The sequence below is a fragment of the Wyeomyia smithii genome, chromosome 1 (genome assembly GCF_029784165.1).
Source record: "Wyeomyia smithii strain HCP4-BCI-WySm-NY-G18 chromosome 1, ASM2978416v1, whole genome shotgun sequence".
Lineage (NCBI taxonomy): Eukaryota > Metazoa > Arthropoda > Insecta > Diptera > Culicidae > Wyeomyia > Wyeomyia smithii.
The window spans coordinates 162,457,610-162,477,739 of record NC_073694.1 but is presented as its reverse complement, the minus strand read 5'-3'; the positions used below and the strand labels follow the sequence as shown (position 1 = coordinate 162,477,739).

The window sequence follows — 20,130 nt, the reverse complement described above, 5'->3', positions numbered from 1 at the left end:
CAGTAGTTTCTGAGCCTATATGGATCAGACAGACAGACAGACAGACAGACCGGACAGCTTTTTTATAGGTATAGATAGAAGATAAAAATCAAATCAACACCGGCACACGACAATGGCACCGGCGTCAACTCCTTACTAAGCCTATTCCATACCTTACCTACTTATTACTGTTTATACTGCTGAAATTCAACGGCCGACTTAAAACGGCAGCTCGGGTTGCAGCGCCTTGTGGCGCTGCATCTCTCCCTACCTAATGAGTTGAAAGCATCTTGGAAAGATGTTTTTCAACTGCTTGGAACTGAAAAATTCTGGTCTTTAGTTTATCTAAGTATTTAGCTCATTTGTTCTCACTGTGTCTGCGGGGCACTTGGTTAGCGCTGATATATCGGAGTTATGTACCAACACTTTTCTTCGACCTTTTTTTCGTAGGCATCTTGTAGCCTGCGGGCCAAATATACTTAAATTTTAATTCCTTTTCTTGGTTTGATTTTGTAGGTGTAGCAGCAGCCCTATCATCTTGTTATACTTTTCAGACAACATTCAGTGGGTTCTCACAGAGCAGTTATATTTGCCGCAAAAGTTCGTTTCTGACTTTGTTTGCTAGATTGCAGGCTGCTTAAATTTCTAATAATCTGTTTGCAATCATTAGTATTGACTGAACGATGCTATCGATTCCAAACGGCATGCCGTTGTTGATAGTCTATATCCCATGGCCAGCTCTTGCTATGATTTCACTTTTTTTGCTTGATGACTTAACATCGTTGGAAATTTGTATAATGGGTGTAGCTTACTTCATTTCTCAAGAAATAAGATACAAAGGAAATTGAATTGGGATTGAAAATAGAATAAAGACAGAATAAGAAAAAAAAACAACTGGAAAACGGGCTTCAAACTCTTGAATTTTGATCAATATCGACAAATTCAACGACTAGAACGAAAACTCTGATGACATACTGCCTCGCGAATACATAAAATACCGTTTAACACAGAAAAATCTTTAAATGAATATCATTCGAATTGAAAGCTATTCAGAATTCGAGTGCTGAAGAAAATCTCCTGCAAAACAGATGTAAACCGCTTAAAATAGATTTTGGGTGATTGGAATAGTGTCCCTCGATTGGGAATTTCAATTGATTATTGTTTAAGTTTGCTAAATCGGTTTTAGGATTTGAAAACATGCGCTGGCAGAGAAATGGATAGCGAACAATTGTATATACCTATGTTTGTATTTCATCCTACACTTTTCGAGTATTTCTTCTCAATACACAGGCGGCTCCTAAATTGAAAAAATCAATGAAAAAGTGAGATGAAGAAACGGTTACTTGGAAGAATGGATTTGAACTAGAGAATTTAAGAGGAAAATCCGAGAAGTGAATGAAAAACGCATGCGAAAAGTGAATGTGAAAAGTACAAAAAGCTAATGGAAAAGCGAAAGGGAATATTTGGACAAAAAGAAAACAAGATGAGAGTTTGATAAAATATCATACAAAATATAAATTCAAAAGGAGCATGGCAAATATGATATTGAAAACACAAAATTTCTTAAGGAAATTAAGAAATTAGAGAAAATGTGGTAACATTGGGAACAGGCCAAAAGAAAATAAAGAAAATTGAATTTAAAATCTAACAACCAAATGATTGATCATAGACAAAAAAAATATAATTCAGAATAAGTAAATGGGACGAACCATTTACGAGGAGAAATTCTCATATGAAACGAAACATGAAATAGAAAAGTCCACGCTACTCCGCAAATCGATGCTGATCGATCATTTCCAATTTCACTGAAACTTTGCCCAGTTGTTTCTTTTTGATAAAGTGGTCATTTTATGATACCAGTTGTTCATGTCGATTCACGGCAGGTGTTTGTATTTCAACTCTATATTTTATCAAAACCGGAATGTTTCGGTTATGTTGAAAATGTGCTAGTATAAATAAAGAGTAATTTGCGGTACATACAAAAATCTCTTTCATTCCTCAAAACAGATGCCCACTCGCCGTAATGAAAGAAGTGGCAAAAATATTAATTAAAATTTTTATCCGGCAAAAAAATGCATCGTTATTTTCTATCCTGGGACGAGTGACATTTTAATCCTTGGAGAATGTTAAACCTTGCCGCAATGAAAATTCCCGCCTGTGGGTGAATACGTACAATACCACTTACCTGCACCATTCGACATTCATCGGATGCTTTTCCTGTGTGGGAGGTTACAGTCCAGCTTCGATAAATTTCATGCGTCATTCTACGAGTGTGATAAATGGCGTCGTGTTGATCTTTTTTCACAATACAGATCTGAATAGATTTGTCATGAGAATATAACTATTTTAAATTTACTCCTGCGAGGGGTTGTTTTTCCTCCGAAGCAAAAAAATAACCTTGCCAGATTTATTAAGAAAGACGCCCCCTCGGAGAGCAACTGGCCAAACATTACCGATCATCTCGAGGGGATTTCCTGCGACCCTTGGTTTTGATTTATATTCCAGTTGATTATCCCTCGGAGAGACATGGTGCAGACAAAAAAAAAATAAATTGACGATGTCATCCGTATCATGTGAACATCCCGAACGGTGCCGTAAAAATACACTTTTGCGAGGCAAGCTATCCTATTTTCTCGCAGTCACTCTGTCGGCCTGTTAGGCTGCTACAGTGCAGACCGTCCAGGTGGACAAACACTACAACAGCAGTGAAGAGCATAAATCACGTTCAACGGAAACGGTCCGTGCAGGTGAGCCGGCAGAAAAACGTTTCCTCGACATGCAAACCAGTTATTTGACAACTGATCGATCGATTGACGATTTCAGTAGCTGCAAATGATATACTTTTTGTGTGTGTGTGTCGCAGTCGAGTTCACAAAGATTGAAATTTTTTGACTTGAAAAACTCAACTTTAAAGGCATTCTAACTTTATAAATTGCAGACAAATTTTTCAAAGCAGCAACAGTAAACATTTAAATCCTGCAGATTAAACATAAGCAACGGTTTTCATTATAGCCCACCAACCCTTGGCAAAATAAATACTCGACCCGATGGCGGCTTTCACCCGTTGTAAAGTTGGAAGTGAACCATATTGCGGTTGAATGATAAATGGTGAAAGCCCAAATTACTTAATGGAATTTAATAAGCTCCTACAAAGAGATGCCATGTAAGAGGAAATATCTGGCGACGGATCCGGGCTTACAGGAGCTGAGGGATTTTGGCGACTGTAGTTTAGTTTTCGGCTACACCCTAGAAGGAGGGTTAAACGCCGGTATCGCGTATTGGTCGGAAAGAGCGGATGAAGGCAAAAAAACGTCGTGAGCAGCGATGCGATGAATTGTGCTGGAGCGAAAAGATAAATGTCTTGGTTTTTACTTTGAACTTCCATCCTGCTAGTGAAAAAGGGAAAGGCACGATTGAACGGAGTAGCGTTTTCTTGCCGCGAGTATTTCTTCCGAATCTGTTTAAACGCGAGGAAGAACAGCGAGAATCCGGTGGAGGTAGTTTGCCAGGAAATTGTCTCAATTTGCCTGCTGGCTTAACGCAAACCCGCCACCACCACCACCACCACCACCACCATTCGCTGTTGATTCCCCCAGCCCGCGCACGTAAAGAGGCCATTTTGGCAAAGGATCCTGTAGCGAGACTAATTTGACTTCCCAACTGGGGCAGAAGAGATCGGAAAATTTCTAGATAGCTCGTTAAGGATTCTGCTCAATAGGCAGTGAATGGGAAGTGCAAAGCACGCAAGTATCCATTTTAACTTTGTCATCATTTTAAAGCCATTTGTCACGCGCTTCACTGGAAGTGGATTTCTATATTTGTTTCTCGCATTTTACTAAAGATGAAAATGATAATTCTTTAAGTTGGGAATTTTGGGTATTTAATATAATGCAAATAATCGATATAATGCAGTGCTGTTTCGATTTCATAACTGTCAAAAAAACCGAAATACTAGAAGTCAGTTTTTTTGTTAGATGCAATTAAAATTTATTGAATGTTCATTACAAAATAAAGCATCGATGTAGTGTAAGTTCAAGATACAAACAAATATGAAAAAAAAATAGCTCTTAGTATTTAGTATTACTCCATAGTGTTTTCGCAAACTTTTCTCGAAGCAATCATATATGCAATGTCAATTTGATTTTGTTCCGCCAAGTCTATAGCGTAGTATAGAAATTTGCGTAGTGAATTTGCGGAATAGCTAGATTTGAATATTTTTAAAACTACCTTCTATGATACCATTAAATCATTACGTTTCTCCATCTTAGAATTTGTATTGAAAGTTGTGTTAAAATAAATAAAAACTCTTTTTGTAAAATAGAATATTGTTTTAATTTTCAATTATTTCAGTAAATAAATTTTTTTACAAAGCATTTTCAATTTCCTTCAACTCATTCTCAGACAGTTTTTCGATACAGCCAACAGAGTCTGACCTACAATGCTTCAAATAAAACCTATGCAAAACTGCATACGCTCTTCTAGCAAATTCGAATCAAATCAATTCGTTCGAATCAAAAATGGTCGAATTTGTTTTGAGTATATCCAGGTCATTTAGCGCGATTTTGCTCATATAATAATAATTTTTTGAGAGTTTCTGTTATATATGAGCTTTGTTTCTGGCATTTTTCAGTTCTGTTTCTGTTTTGTTCTTTTTTGATCTATTTCTGTAATATATCTGCATTCATTTTGTTCTGCTTTTGTTTTGTGTCTGTTCAGCTATTGTTTTGTTTCTGTACTGTTTCTGTTCTGTTTTTTTCTGTTTCTGTTCTGTTTCTGTTCTGTTTCTGTTCAGTTTCTGTTTCTGTTTCTGTTTATGTTCTGTTTCTGTTCTGTTTCTGCTCTGTTTCTGTTCTGTTTCTGTTCTGTTTCTGTTCTGTTTCTGTTCTGTTTCTGTTCTGTTTCTGTTCTGTTTCTGTTCTGTTTCCGTTCTGTTTCTGATTCTATTTCTGTTCTGTTCCTGTTATACTTATGTTTATGTTTCTGATCTTTTCTGTTTTGTCACTGTTTTGTCACTGTTGAGTTTCTGTTCTGTTATTGTTCTTTTCCTGTTCTGTTTCTGTTCCATTACTATGATATATTTCCATTTTCATTTTGTTTTTTTTTTGTTCTATTTCTGTTCTATTTCTATTTTTGTTATATATCTACTTTGATTTTGTTCTGTTTCTGTTCTTTTAATTTGTTCTGTTTTTGTTTTTTTTTCTGTTCTGTTTCTGTTTTGTATCTGCTTCGTTTCTGTTCTGCTTTGTTTTCTTTCTGTTCTGTTTATATTCTGTTTCTGTTCTGTTTCTGTTCTGTTTCCGTTCTGTTTCTGTTCTATTTGTGTTCTGTTTCTGTTTTGTTTCTGTTCTGTTTCTGTTCTGTTTCTGTTCTGTTTCTGTTCTGTTTCTGTTCTGTTTCTGTTCTGTTTCTGTTCTGTTTCTGTTCTGTTTCTGTTCTGTTTTTGTTCTGTTTCTGTTCTGTTTCTGTTCTGTTTCTGTTCTGTTTCTGTTCTGTTTCTGTTCTGTTTCTGTTCTGTTTCTGTTCTGTTGCTGTTCTGTTTCTGTTCTGTTTCTCTTCTGTTTCTGTTCTGTTTCTGTTCTGTTTCTGTACTGTTTCTGTTTTGTTTTTTTTCTGTTCTGTTTCTGTTCTGTTTCTGTTCTGTTTCTGTTCTGTTTCTGTTCTGTTTCTGTTCTATTTCTGTTCTGTTTCTGTTCTGTTTCTGTTCTGTTTCTGTTCTGTTTCTGTTCTGTTTCTGTTCTGTTTTTGTTCTGTTTCTGTTCTGTTTCTGTTCTGTTTCTGTTCTGTTTCTGTTCTGTTTCTGTTCTGTTTCTGTTCTGTTTCTGTTCTGTTTCTGTTCTGTTTCTGTTCTGTTTCTGTTCTGTTTCTGTTCTGTTTTTGTTCTGTTTCTGTTCTGTTTCTGTTCTGTTTCTGTTCTGTTTCTGTTCTGTTTCTGTTCTGTTTCTGTTCTGTTTCTGTTCTGTTTCTGTTCTGTTTCTGTTCTGTTTCTGTTCTGTTTCTGTTCTGTTTCTGTACTGTTTCTGTTCTGTTTTGTTCTGTTCTGTTTCTGTTCTGTTTCTGTTCTGTTTCTGTTCTGTTTCTGTTTCTGTTTATGTTTCTGTTTCTGTTTCTGTTTCTGTTTCTGTTTATGTTTCTGTTTCTGTTTCTGTTTCTGTTTCTGTTTCTGTTTCTGTTTCTGTTTCTGTTTCTGTTTCTGTTTCTGTTTCTGTTTCTGTTTCTGTTTCTGTTTCTGTTTCTGTTTCTGTTTCTGTTTCTGTTTCTGTTTCTGTTTCTGTTTCTGTTTCTGTTTCTGTTTCTGTTTCTGTTTCTGTTTCTGTTTCTGTTTCTGTTTCTGTTTCTGTTTCTGTTTCTGTTTCTTTTTCTGTTTCTGTTTCTGTTTCTGTTTCTGTTTCTGTTTCTGTTTCTGTTTCTGTTTCTGTTTCTGTTTCTGTTTCTGTTTCTGTCTCTGTTTCTGTTTCTGTTTCTGTTTCTGTTTCTGTTTCTGTTTCTGTTTCTGTTTCTGTTTCTGTTTCTGTTTCTGTTTCTGTTTCTGTTTCTGTTTCTGTTTCTGTTTCTGTTTCTGTTTCTGTTTCTGTTTCTGTTTCTGTTTCTGTTTCTGTTTCTGTTTCTGTTTCTGTTTCTTTTTCTGTTTCTGTTTCTGTTTCTGTTTCTGTTTCTGTTTCTGTTTCTGTTTCTGTTTCTGTTTCTGTTTCTGTTTCTGTTTCTGTTTCTGTTTCTGTTTCTGTTTCTGTTTCTGTTTCTGTTTCTGTTTCTGTTTCTGTTTCTGTTTCTGTTTCTGTTTCTGTTTCTGTTTCTGTTTCTGTTTCAGTGTAAGTTTTCGTTTTGTTTCTGTTTTGTTTTTTTGTTTGTTTTTGTTTTTATACTGTTTCAGTTCCTTTTTCCGTTTATTTTTCTGTTCTGGTTTGGTCTGTTTCTGTTCTAATTCTGTTTGTCTGTTATGTTTTTGTTTCTGTTTTTTTTTTTTTGTTTCTGTTCTGATTCTGATTCTGTTCTGTTTCTGTTTTGTTTTGTACCAGATCCGTTTCTGTTTCTTTTTCGGTTTGTGTTTCTGTTCTGTTTTGGTCTGTTTCTGTTCTATTTCTGTTTTGTTCCTTTCGATCTCGGATCTGTTTTTGATCTCTTTGATCTGGTTCTGTTCTGTTTTTGTTTTTTTCTGTTGTCTCTCTGCTGTTTTCTACCACTGTTGTTTTACCACTGTTGTTTTGCCACTGTTTCTGTTATGGTTTAGCTCTTGTTCTGTTTGTTTCTGTTTGTGGCTCTTTTTCTGATTCTGTTTTTGTTTGTTTGGATATTATGTGCTTTCATAAGAATAAGTGTGAGCGATTTCGGGCATAGTGACAAAATAACAAAAAGTTGTCTTATTTTTTTCTATTATTTATATTATCACTTTGCAGCGAGCAGAGTAGTGCGGGGCAAAAGTTTACATTGGCCTTTTTGAAACACACAAGGAAAAATATCTGGCAACACTTCATGAACGCGACACATTTTGACACTAGCTGATCACTCGTTTGTGAACACAAAATTTATTTATTATTTTACATTATTACGAAGTTTTGTGGAGAGTTGTGGTTTTAAACTACGTTTTTTAGTTTCGGGGATTTCAATTCACTTATTTTTTAAAAATACAGAAACTTTTAAAAGATGAATTGTGTACCACAAAAAGATCTGTTGGAAATTCCAACTTGGAAGTAGTGAACGCTGAAGATGCTCGACAGGTTTTGAATAACTGGATCGACAAAAATTCAACTCCACTCATTATTTTTGAATAAAGCTCTTACATATCTATAATAAAATACAGTGAGTATTATCTCTGAAATATGTGATTCGTACGCTACGAACCAATTTCGAAAAAAATGCAGGATATTTGATTTTTTTTTTAAATTTTGTGAAAGTATCCTTTCTCAATGAATTCAACGATTCGCTGTTTGACCTACATCCTATTTTTGCCTTTCTCCTAGAAAGGTATAGCAATCACTAGCAAAACCGAAAGTATAAAAGTGCTCCAAAGGGCCGACGGGCATATATCACTCGACTCAGCTCGACGAGCTGAGCATTTTCTGTATGTGTGTGTGTGTGTGTGTATGTGCAGATTTTTATTCTCACTCACTTATCTCAGAGATGGCTGGACCGATTTTCATGAAATTAATTGCAAATGAAGGGTCTTGTTGTCCCATAAGACGCTATTGAATTTTATTGTAATCGGATTTTTAGTTTAGAGGTTATGTATCAAAAAGTGAAAATCACGAAACATCATTATCTCGAAAACTACACAACCGATTTGAACGAAATTGGTTCCAAATGAACGGGCTACCTCAAAAATCCTTAACTTTTGAATTTTATGAAATTGAACTTGTGGTTCAAAAGTTATGAAAAGAAACGTGTTCTGAAGACTGCTTAATCTCACTCATGTTTCTCAAAGATGGCTGAACCGATTTTCATAAAATCAAGGTCAAATGGAAGGTCTAGTTGCCCCATAAGACTCTATTGATTCGTTTTGCAATCGGACTATTACTTTGCCTGTTATGTTTAAAAATGTGAAAACAGGCTATGAAAAGGAACATATTCCGAAGACTACTTGGACCCACTTTTCTCAAAGATGGCTGACCCGATTTCCACAAAATTAGTGTCAAATGAAATGTATAGCTGCCTCATAACACCCTATTGAATTTTACTGTAAGCGTACTGTAACTTCGTCTGTAATGTATCGAAATGTGAAAAACACGAAACTTCATTATCTCAGAAACTACACAACCGATTTGAACAATACCGATATAAAATGAACGAGCTAGTTAAGGGGTAAATGATGAATTATGATTGAACACGTGGTTTAAAAGTTTGGCTGCCCTATACGTTCCCATTTCATTTAATTATAATCGAACTTAAGGGAACCGTTATGTATTAAATTGTTAATAAAACAACGGAAGTCTATTATCTCAAATATTACATGACTCATATGAACACAACCAGTGTCATACGAACGAGTCATCTCTCGAACTTACAAATAACAAACTTCATAACAATTTGATATGTGGCTCAAAAGTTATGAAAAGCGAAGAAATTCAAAGACTATTTAAAGCTATACCTGCTTTGATCGATATATGTGGCTTCAACATAATTTATATGTGGTATCGTATTATTTGAACGTTCCAATTTAATTGTTTCCTTGCGATGTGTTAAAAGTCTGCAAATGCACGACGAATCGGCCATAGGATAAGATCAAAGTCAAATAACAAATCGTTTGAAATGATTGGGTTTATCGAAATAACAATATCCTCGACTTTTGGCTTCTGTACATCGCCTTAAGTCTGAATATATTCATATTGGGTAGTATTCGGTTATTTTTAGCAGATTTTCTGGCATCAATCTGACACCGGAAATACCCATATTGGGAGGTATTTAGTTATTTTGGTTTTTTTCCAGAAACTAAAAGTGGTCATCTTTAAATTCAAAATGGTGTCCAGGGTCAATGTTTGGTTTCTATGCATCATCTCGATTACAGAAATATTCATATTGAGTATTATTCGGTCATTTTCGACTGTTTCCTAAAAGTTGCCATTTAGCAATTCAAAATGGTGCCTGAGGTCAATTGTTAGCTCATTGCATCATTCTAGTTCCAGATATACTCATATTGGATGGTATTTGGTTATTTTAGGCAGTTTTTCACAAACCGGAAGTCGCCATCTTCGATTTCAAAATGGTATTTGAGATAATTTCTAGCCTCTGAGCGTCATTCTGGTTGAAGAAACACCCATATTGGGTGTTATTCGATCATTTTTGGCTGTTTCCCAGGAACCGGAAGTCGCCAACCTAGAATCCAAAATGGGATGTTCGGTCGATTTCAGCTGCTGTGTATCATTCTAGATCCGGAGACACTCATGTCAGACGGAAATCGGCAATTTTGGCTGTTTTCCAGAAACCAGAAGTTGCCATCCTACAATTCATAGTGGTGTTCTTACTCATATTGGGTGGTATTTGGTCACTCTGGGCTGTTTTCCAGAAACCAAAAGTCGTCATTTTGAACTTTAAAATTGCCTGTGAAATCAATTTCTGACATCTGGGCGTAATTCTGGTTCCAAAAACATTCATATTGAATGGTATTTAGTCATTTCCGGCTGTTTGCCAGACACCGGAAGTCACCATCTTAAAATTCAAGATTGTGTTTGTGATCAATTTTTAGCTTCTGTGCATCTTTGTGGGTCCGGAGATACTCATATTAATGGGAATCGTCCATTTTAGGCTGATTTCCAGAAACCGGAAGTTTCTATCTTACAATCCAAAATGTTGCCTAAGGTCGATTATGGAACATATTTTTCACCACTAAAACATTCACCTGCTAAATTTGGTTCCATTTAGTTGGTTAGCTCTCGAGATGTGCAGAAATTTGTGTTTCATTTGTATGGCATCCCTCCCTTCCAAAAGAAGGAGGGGTGTCAAAACATTATGGACATATTTTTTACACCTTAACACATCTACATGCCAAATTCGGTTTCATTTGCTTGGTTTGTTCTTGAGTTGTGCAGAAATTTATGTTTCATTTGTATGGGACCCCTCCCTTCCAGAAAAGGAAGGGGTCTCAAACTATCATGGGAACCTTTATCGGCACCAAAAACCCCTACATACAAATTTTTACGCCGATCAGTTCGGTAATTTTCGAGCCTATATGGATCAGACAGACAGACAGACCGGATTGCATTTTTATATGTATAGATTACAACATCAATATTTTAGAACCTTAAGAGTGAATATACATTTATTGGATTGAAGCGTTCATGTAAATCTATTTTTACAAATAAAAGTTTGAATGAGAAAGGCTGGGTCTGACCGCTAGGTGGATTAATTTAGGTTTTTTGCTTATGCTCACATTTCTAAAAGAGAGGCATTAGAAATATTGGGAGAGCAAACTAATCATTTGTCTGAACGTTCCAACATCAATCCTTGAACCTCTTCTTTATACTTTATTTTTAATGTTTTGTTGTGAAACTAGTAAGGTTTAAGCACTACTCTATGCACAATAAGGTCGGTTCGATAAGGTCGCGACATTGGGCCACAAAAATCAATTTGTTCTTGCTAAAAATAATATGTTTACTTGCTTTGACCGAAAATCCAATATGTCCAGATGCTGCTTCATTCAAAAGACTAATCAATCATCATTCCAAACGCCGGTCGCTATATACTTATCTAATCGAAGTTTTCTCTCCGGTATTCACTGAAGCAGGAATTATGGCGCGTCTTGGTTGAATGGTGAATTGTTAATTCAACCATGCGTGAGCAGTTAAAGTATAATTATTTTTCGAAATATTCATTAAAATTTTCGTCAGTTGCAAATCTAATGGCGGTTATCCCTTAGCTTTAAAAATCACAGGGAGTTGTGTGCAAAGCCACGACCGCGAGGTTGAAGTAGAATACTTTTACACAGCTCTACTTACGGCTGCACATTAACCTACGGCCGTGCGAAACGGTTCACGCCGCTTTTCGCGTTTAGCCTGGCAGAGGCCTAATGTGCACGGCCAACACAATAGAAAGGTGTTTACACATTGAAAATTAGACACGGCTTTACTGGAGTAAGTGTTGGCAAATGCATCTACCGCTAATGCCGTCGCTATCGTACGAAAGCGCTTCGTTTCATGTGGGGAATAATATCAACAACGAAAAATGACGCGCGTCTAAGCACACCCGAACTGTTTCGCCATGCCGCTTCCATTTACTTCCTTATAACATCCGCCTCATGGAAGTACCGGCTGCACCTACCGCTGAGGCTGTTACCATACTGCTACTGGTACCCAAAACTATTAACTCTTCAAACTAAGTGTTTTATTTGTCCTCAAAAGAACAATTGTTCAATTCCATATCGGATATAATACAATCGCAGCTCTGTAATATTACTGACAGTAATATTCTTCTGAACAAAATGATCCAACTTTTTCATTAGAGGAAGTGCCGGCTGATGTACGGCAAAAATCTAGCCCGATCGCTCGCGTTGGCATTCGTTCTCAGGCAGAGGCCTGAGACGTGATGACTTTTATAGCCGAAGGGTGCTAAGTAATAAGCCACGCCCTATCAGTTCAGTTGTTCCATTCCCTAATGTTCTTCAGATAAATTATTCCACAATTCGCATTTGATTTTTGTATCCAGCAAATAAACACCGATGGTGCTCTCACACACGCAACGGTTTTAACCCGTATCTTATTGCGGTTTGTAACATCAAGCGATTTCGTTTGCTCGCTGTTGCGTGTTGCATCATGTTGCAACTTGGCAGCTGGGAGACGACGAAATTCTGTTTATGCTGATTGATTGAATCGACTTCATATGAGCTCTGCATAGTCGAACTAACTGCTTTTGTGAATGCGTTCTAACAGGGCAGTTTATTATTCAATGTCGGTTATGCTGATCGCAGCCTTTGCGCTGCCCCTACAGTGGGGGGTTTACTAAATAAAGTAAAAATTAGACAACTACAACAGATTTTGATTACATCCCGCACAGAATGTCTGCTTGTGTTGATGTCAGAAAATTATTAACCTTCAATTATTTTTTTATTTGTCTTGAAAAAAAAAAGCATTTTGCGGTTCGAAATCGGTTGCTAGTTACAACCTTTGAGCTGCCCTAACATTGGGGGAATTAAGATACACGAACAACATGCACCGTGGAAGCTATTTTACATTCAGTTAATTCGACGGGTGCGACAAATTAAAATTGCTAGGATGCAACACAGAATGCTTGCTTGCGTTGACAAAAATTATTAACTTTCAATGACTTGTTTATTTGCCTTGAAAAAGGCATTTTGATTTCTAAAATTGGATTTCCTGATGGCAATCTTCATGCTGCCCCAACACGGGGGGAATAATGGCTGTCTGGCGACACACGTTTTGAAAAACCGCGCTGCTCCTGAGACGTGGTGACCAACCACAGGGCTAGTGCTGCTGCTAAGGAAGGACGACTGCTGCTGTCGCTGTCTAGAACTATTATGAGCGGCTCCGGCTGAAACAGGCTCTTATATAGGCCAAATAGCATGTTTTCAATTGCAAGGTATATGATCCTGTCGACCGTACTTGGGAAGCAAGCATATAACGACCAATCAGAGGTCGAATTTTTCGTTTTGACAAGGCTTGACTATTTTCAAAAGTACAATAGTGTGAATAATAAAATTACAATTATCTTATTTTAAGAAGAATCTTAGAAGATTTTCCAATCTATTGCCGCAAGAACGAAGGAAATCCATCGAATACTAACCGATTTATTAGCATTTAAATTGGACATATTTTTCACTTTTTTCGGTTTTAGATTTTCATTTCACATCCCTATGTAGCCGAACTTCCTGAGAGAAGTATTCTACTTCAAAAAAGTATTTCGAATTCAAATTCCCCAAAAACTTTACTTTCGTCTCGAACTAACGACTATTTTTTTCATCTCCTTATTTTCCTTGCAGCGATTTAAGTGTTTATTCAGCTTCCTGACGCTCGGATCGGTTTCGGGCCACTCCGGGTGGATAGCCCCAGCAGCATTACGTCACGTCGCGTCAACTCGCTGTCAGCTAAACGGGCCGTGAAGCGTGTCGCTTAAGCTCAACTGGGCCATAATATTAAGAACGGGTTCGGATTTGCCGAGAGAAGAAACTGAAATAAAATAAATGTAAAAACGAAGTGCCATTCAGAGGAGCATAATTTAAAAAAAAATGCATATGACTCTTGGATAGGGCGTGCAGTGTGAACGATGTCATAAAGTTGAGCCTCCGTCTCATTCTCCGGTTGTTGTTGTTGATGTACGAGAGGGCCACGAAAAGTGTGCCGTATGTGTGCAACTGTCAGTCAGCAAGCGGTACGATAGGTCTAATAGTGACGACGGGGGTATAAAAACAAACCGAAAAAATCGTCCCGGTCGTATGCAAGCCAGCCGAGCTCCGGATGCGGGAGTGCGGTTTGAGGAGCAAGCAAACATAAACATACTCTTTTGTATTGTGTACACACAAAAACGGTAGAAGGATCAACCGTCTTTGCATGCCGAAGATTTGTTTACTTAACGTCGATGGAACGCTCAGCAGGCGGGGATCTTTTCTGAAATCAAGAATCCATTAAAGAGTAGTTTCCGTTCTCTACCGTGGTGAACAGCCGGGGTTCTTCTGCCCTGTCCGCAAAGTGTACTCCAGAAGGGGTAATTAAAAATTAATGTGAAAACGACTCAATCTGAATGGTTTCGGCTAATTCATAATGGGAAAAAGTGTAAAGTGAGTGTGAACAGGCAATCAAAAGTGTGTGAAACGTGAGAAAATTTCCAGATCGGACGAATCGAGCACAGCGGCAACGGCAACGGCAACGGCAACGGCAACGGCAACGATGAAGTGGCACTCGGCGATGCTTGGCGCCATGTTTCAGCGGCGAAACGGCAACAGTTGCTGGTGGTGCAGCGGAAGCGGTATTTTTCGACATTTCGTCAGCATTGCCATCCTGCTGCAAATCATTGCTAATTGCGGTAAGTCCGGTTCAGCCAGTTATACAGTTCATGCGGGGTCGATTATTGGAGTGGCTTTATTTTTTATGCGTAACTATATATTTTGGTTTGGGCATAATGTTTTGTAGTATGTAAATATGGATAAAGTTGTTTTGCGGCTGGGTATTTTTATTTTGTTCAACATGGCCCAAAGTTGTGCTGAATGGGTCTCGCTAAACCACACAGCATGACGTTTGATGAAGTGCTTTTCAAATGTGTATAGCATTGCAGATGGAATGACATTGTAAAATTGCACTTCCGGAATACGATATGTTACGATTCGGTGAAAATGTGGTTTTTGCGGTGAGCTTCTGAAATGGTTTTTTAAGAGCTCGATGGTTAGGTTGAAATCTGGTGGAACGATGCGTGCTGATATTGCTCACTTCAATGCAAAAAAAGTAGGAGGGTGGTATTCAAGACACGACCGCATGACGTTGACTACCGTATTCTTAAAAAAAAAATATTCCATTGAAGCAAATAGTATAGGGAATTGCAACGCTTCTTTTACAAAACTTCTGTAACAAAATTTCGAGGCTCCAAAAGGTACCAGTTTCCGATTATTTTCGTCCAGAATTCCAGCCATTTTAGTATTTTGCAGTAGCCATTTATTACTAACAGCCACCAGCATAACGGGTGAAACCGGCACGAGATGACCGGTACTATTTTGTCTTTCCTCCTTTCAGCTGCTAACACCTAGCGCTGTCGTGAAATTAACATCAACATGAACATGCATTTTTGCAAGGTTTTTTTTCCGCTAGCAACAGCAATTGTAAAACATAAAATTCAACTAACCGCTTCTATTATAAAACTGCGAGGCACCAAAAGGTGCCAGTTGCCGATTTCTTGTTTACTGGTTTCCGTCCAGAATTCCAGCCATTTTAGTACTTTGCAGTAGCCACCAGCATCACGGATCAAACCGGCACGAGATGACCGGTACTATTTTGTTTTTCCTCCGAGCGTCCGTATGTATCCGGTACGGTTTAATAATGAAACTGATGGAGTGAAATGTTCGAACGATACGTTTTATACCAAGGCTTCGTCAGATAAATAGAAAGAGGGATGGGCTACATAGATGATGAAATGGCAGAGACAAATGTTTCTTGAAAGCTGCGCCGGCCGCTGTCGTAATATTAACACCAACACAAACATGCATTTTTGCAAGGTTTTTTTCCGCTAGCAGCAGCATTTGGTAAAACAGAAAATTCAATTAGCCGCTTCTGTAACAAAATTTAGAGGCACCAAAAGGTGCCAGTTGCCGATTATAGTTTCCTGGTTAGTCCGTCCAGAATTCCAGCCATTTAAGTGTTTTGCAGTAGCCATTTACTACTAAAGCCACCAGCATTACGGGTGAAACCGGCACGAGATGACCGGTACTATTTTGTATTTCCTCCTTTCAGCTGCTATCACCTAGCGTCCGCATGTCACTGGTGCGGTTTTGGAATCAGAATGATGGGGCGCCGGCCGCTGTCGTAAAATTAACACCAACAAAAAGATGCATATTTGCAAGGTTTTTTCCGCTAGCAGCAGCATTTTGTAATAAAACAGAAAATTCAATTAGCCGCTTCTGTAACAAAATTTCGAGGCACCAAAAGGGGCCAGGTGCCGAATATATCCATTTTTTTGGTCAGTCCGTCCAGAATTCTTTCAAGATAGCGTCCGTATGTAGCCGGTACGGTTTAGTAATGAAACTGATGGGGTGAAATTGTTGTTGTTTAAGTTTATCTGTATTTTTATGCTTTTGTAGGGTATAATACATGTTTTTAAAGTATAAGTGATTCACATTACTGTTTTCATCTTTGATGTGCGAGTTTTGATTTTTGTTTTACTAAGCTTTCTAATTGTAGAGATTTTGAATTTTGGATTGTCCACTTTGGTGGCGCTTGTTTGAAAGAAAACTACTTAAAACTACTATTTACAGCTTAAAATTACTATTTACAGCTTAGAACTAACTTAACCTACTATGTACAAACCGCTTATTAAAGCGTATTCTGAATGCTGACATTTATGTACAAATTTGGTTTTGGTTTCTGTTATTCTGGCATCTACTTTTGGAGTAACTGCTTCTTGGTGGAGATCTGTGATCCTGGTGTCATAGGGACAATCGAGGATCATCCGTAAGATTCGGTTTTGCGCAATCTGTATTTTGTTCCTGTGAGTTTGTGCACATGACTCCCACACCGGAGCTGCGTAAAAGACCGCGGGGGCAATTATTTGTTTGTAGACTGCCAGTTTGTTTGTTCTTGAGAGGCGAGATCTGCGACAAATTAGCGGGTATAGTGACCGAACCAAAGCTGAGCACTTAACCAGTGTCCTCTCCACATGCGATCGGAAAAGAAGTTTCTCGTCGAATAGCAGTCCAAGATAGGTAACTTCGGAAGACCACTCAACCCCTGTACCGTTCATAACCACAACGCATGATGGAGGGGGCTTCAGTTTGGGGGATTGTCGATGAAGGAACATTATTGTCTGGGTTTTGGAAGCGTTGATCTTGATTTTCCAGGTGTTAGCATACTCGACAAAGGCGTCTAAGCATCGCTGAAGTTTGTTGGTGATCTCACGAGGCATTCTTCCCTTGACGGCAATTGCAGTGTCATCTGCGAACAGAAAGAGCACGCAGCCATCTCCCAGGGAAGGAATGTCGGAGGTGTAAATGTTGTATAGCAAAGGGCCCAGCAGACTGCCCTGCGGGACCCCTGCTGGGATGGAAATAGTGAAAATAGTAGGAGGGTGGTATTCAAGACACGACCGCATGACGTTGACTACCGTATTCTTAAATTCCATTAAAACAAATAGTAGAGGGAATTGCAACTCCAGTATTTGTTGCAATTTTATCTAACAGTGTATTTCTGAATGCTGAGACGTTAAAACGTTATAAATTATAATATATACTAGAAGAATGGATCTCTCTTATTTAATCGCTGTCATTTCATACATATTCGAATCAAACCTTTGTTCGTAACTGCACTACCAAGACAATCATTTAATTTAGCGCATTGGGTAAAATTTTCCTATCTAAGCAAAAAGCAAACTCAACGGAACTATCTGAAATTGGAGACCAGAACGATTCAAGCAAAAATTTTAAATTTAAAAATTGTTTGACATTAAATAGATAAAGCTCATGCTAGGTTAGGTCCAGCCCAGCATATAACTTCATGTATTTAAAATAGTAGGAGGGTGGTATTAAAGACCCGACCGCATGACGTAGGACTCTATATTTTTCATCTAACAGTGCTTTCTCATTTGCTGACATTAGAGCGCTTTGAACAATAATTAATAAATAATATAAATGACATATATGGATGAAACCTTATTTATATTGGCATTCCCGCTTCCCAGGTATTCGAATTAGACAAGCATTTGTTCGTAGTTTGAAATGACAAGACAAACATTAGAATTAAGAAATTCGATGTATTCCGAGAATTGCGCTTATAGATCATCTTCATGTGTCGAGACATTGGGAAGATTCTCAATATATTCGTTTTAGCACTAGACGAAACTGCTAGAAAATTACTATAGCTGTAAGCCTTTATTACAAAAATCCGTATTGTCCGTATGTCACTGGTGCGGTTTTGGAATCAAAATGATGGGGTGAAATGTTCGAACGGTACGTTTTATACCAAGGCTTCGTCAGATAATTAGAAAGAAGGAGGAGCTAAGTAGATGATGGAATGGTAAGGAAAAATTTTTCTTGAAAGCTGCGCCGGCCGCTGTCGTAATATTAACAACAGCACAAACATGCATTTATGCAAGGTTTTTTCCGTTAGCAACAGCATTTTCACTACACTTTTCACTTTTTATTCGCTTTCACTATTTAATTCTATCACTTTTCACTTGCAAATACGTATTTCGGCACTGGCATAGTGCCTTCGTCAGTGCTTATTTGGACAGTGGAGAAAATAGCGAAACCCCAAGAATTTTATACCTAATTTGGTAAACGACTGGGGCAAATTTTAACTCAGAAAACGTAAACAACTTGAGTTAGGTAGAGAAATGTGCGGCCTGGTGATCCATGCCTTGTCGGGGAGTTTTCGGTAAAAATTTAAAAAGCCAAGAGAAATGATTACCCTGATCTCTGTTAAGGAGGGTAGCTGGGTTTTGTTTGAAAATTTCCAAACTTTCTGCGACATCTAATTTCCAAGGGGATGTTACTGATCGAACTAGACTAATGTTGTCGGTAGTCATAGCGTGATCTTCATGAAATATATGTTCGGCTATTTTGGATCTGAAATGGTGAGTTATTCCTTTTTCTGAGTCTTTCTTAGCCTTTACAAGTTCTGAAGTATGTTCCTTAAGCCGGATGTCTAAATTTCTTTTTGTTTGGCCAATGTAAACTTTATCACAATGTGGACATGCAACTTTATAAACACCCGCCCTATGTAATTTGTCAATAGTGTCTTTAGTAGACCCCAACTTTGTTTTCATTTGATTATTTCTACTACTGTAGATAATATCGATACCAAATTTTCTAAATTTTCTACGAAGTTGACGAGTGAAACTGACGTCATATTCAACCACTACTCTTTTCCGATCTTCTGTTAGCGGAGTGAGTGTTGTGTGAGATTTCCTGTTTTGGATTCGTTTCTTATTGTCATAAATGACTTGTATGGTTCTTCTGTTATATCCATTCTGCTCACCAATAACAAAAATATATTCCATTTCGTTTTTCTTACCTTCATCTTCGTGAAAAGTGAAAAGTGATAGAATTAGTGAAAAGTGAAAAGTGATAGAATTAAATAGTGAAAGCGAATAAAAAGTGAAAAGTGTAGTGAAAATTTTTCTATCAAGACGCTCGAACATAAGTGAATAAAACAGCATTTTGTAAAACAGAAAATTCAATTAACCGCTTCTATTATAAAACTTCGAGGCACCAGAAGGTGCCATTTGCCGATTATTCTCGTTTACTGGTTATTCCGTCCAGAATTCCAGTCATTTTAGTATATTGCAGTAGCCATGTATTACTTACAGCCACCAGCATTACGGGTGAAACCGGCACGAGATGACCGGTACTCTTTTGTTATTCCTCTTTTCAGCTGCTATCACCTAGCGTCCGCATGTCACTGGTGCGGTTTTGGAATTAAAATGATGGGGAGCCGGCCGCTGTCGTAAAATTAACACCAACAAAAAGATGCATATTTGCAAGGTTTTTTCCGCTAGCAGCAGCATAAACATCGGAAACAGAAAGTGACAACAACAATAACAACAAAGTCAGATCGATTGTATCCGTTAGTGTCGACTGTGCTTGGGAAGAGAGGTAGTGATTGGCTGCGCGGTATGATTTAGACAATCGATATTGATTACCAATTTTTCAATAGTGTATCTCAAAAAATAGTTTGTTTTTGTTACATAAATTTAACCGTAAAAGAATTTCTGATCGATTGATGCCAAAACCTCGAAAACCTGATTATAGATGACTGCAAAATAAGCGCTCAAAACCTGACCACTTTTCCCTGGTTTTCCCTGGTTGAATTACTAGATTTTCAAATTCAGGGGCCTAACTTCGATATAGACGTTAGTCAACGTCAAAAGTATTTGATAAACAACCATTCAGCGATACCCTGAACGACCTCTGCCGAAGGTAGCTGCAGATGATTTTCGTCAAATATGATGGAAAGTTGAAGGCACAGAGCTTGTATACCAGACCGTCATGCCAGACATTGTCAAACGCCTTTTCGA

The 20,130-nt window shown here is 37.8% G+C and overlaps 1 protein-coding gene across 1 annotated transcript in view; it reads left to right on the top strand.

Annotated features, from left to right (window-relative positions):
* The window catches only part of LOC129718544 (uncharacterized), a 435,671-nt gene that overhangs the window by 116,311 nt on the left and 299,230 nt on the right, over positions 1–20,130 (top strand). The window contains exon 2 of the mRNA XM_055669415.1: positions 13,400–14,439. Within this exon, the coding sequence (XP_055525390.1) occupies positions 14,304–14,439 (136 nt within the window). The 5' untranslated portion in view covers positions 13,400–14,303. The remainder of the gene's footprint in view (positions 1–13,399; positions 14,440–20,130) is intronic.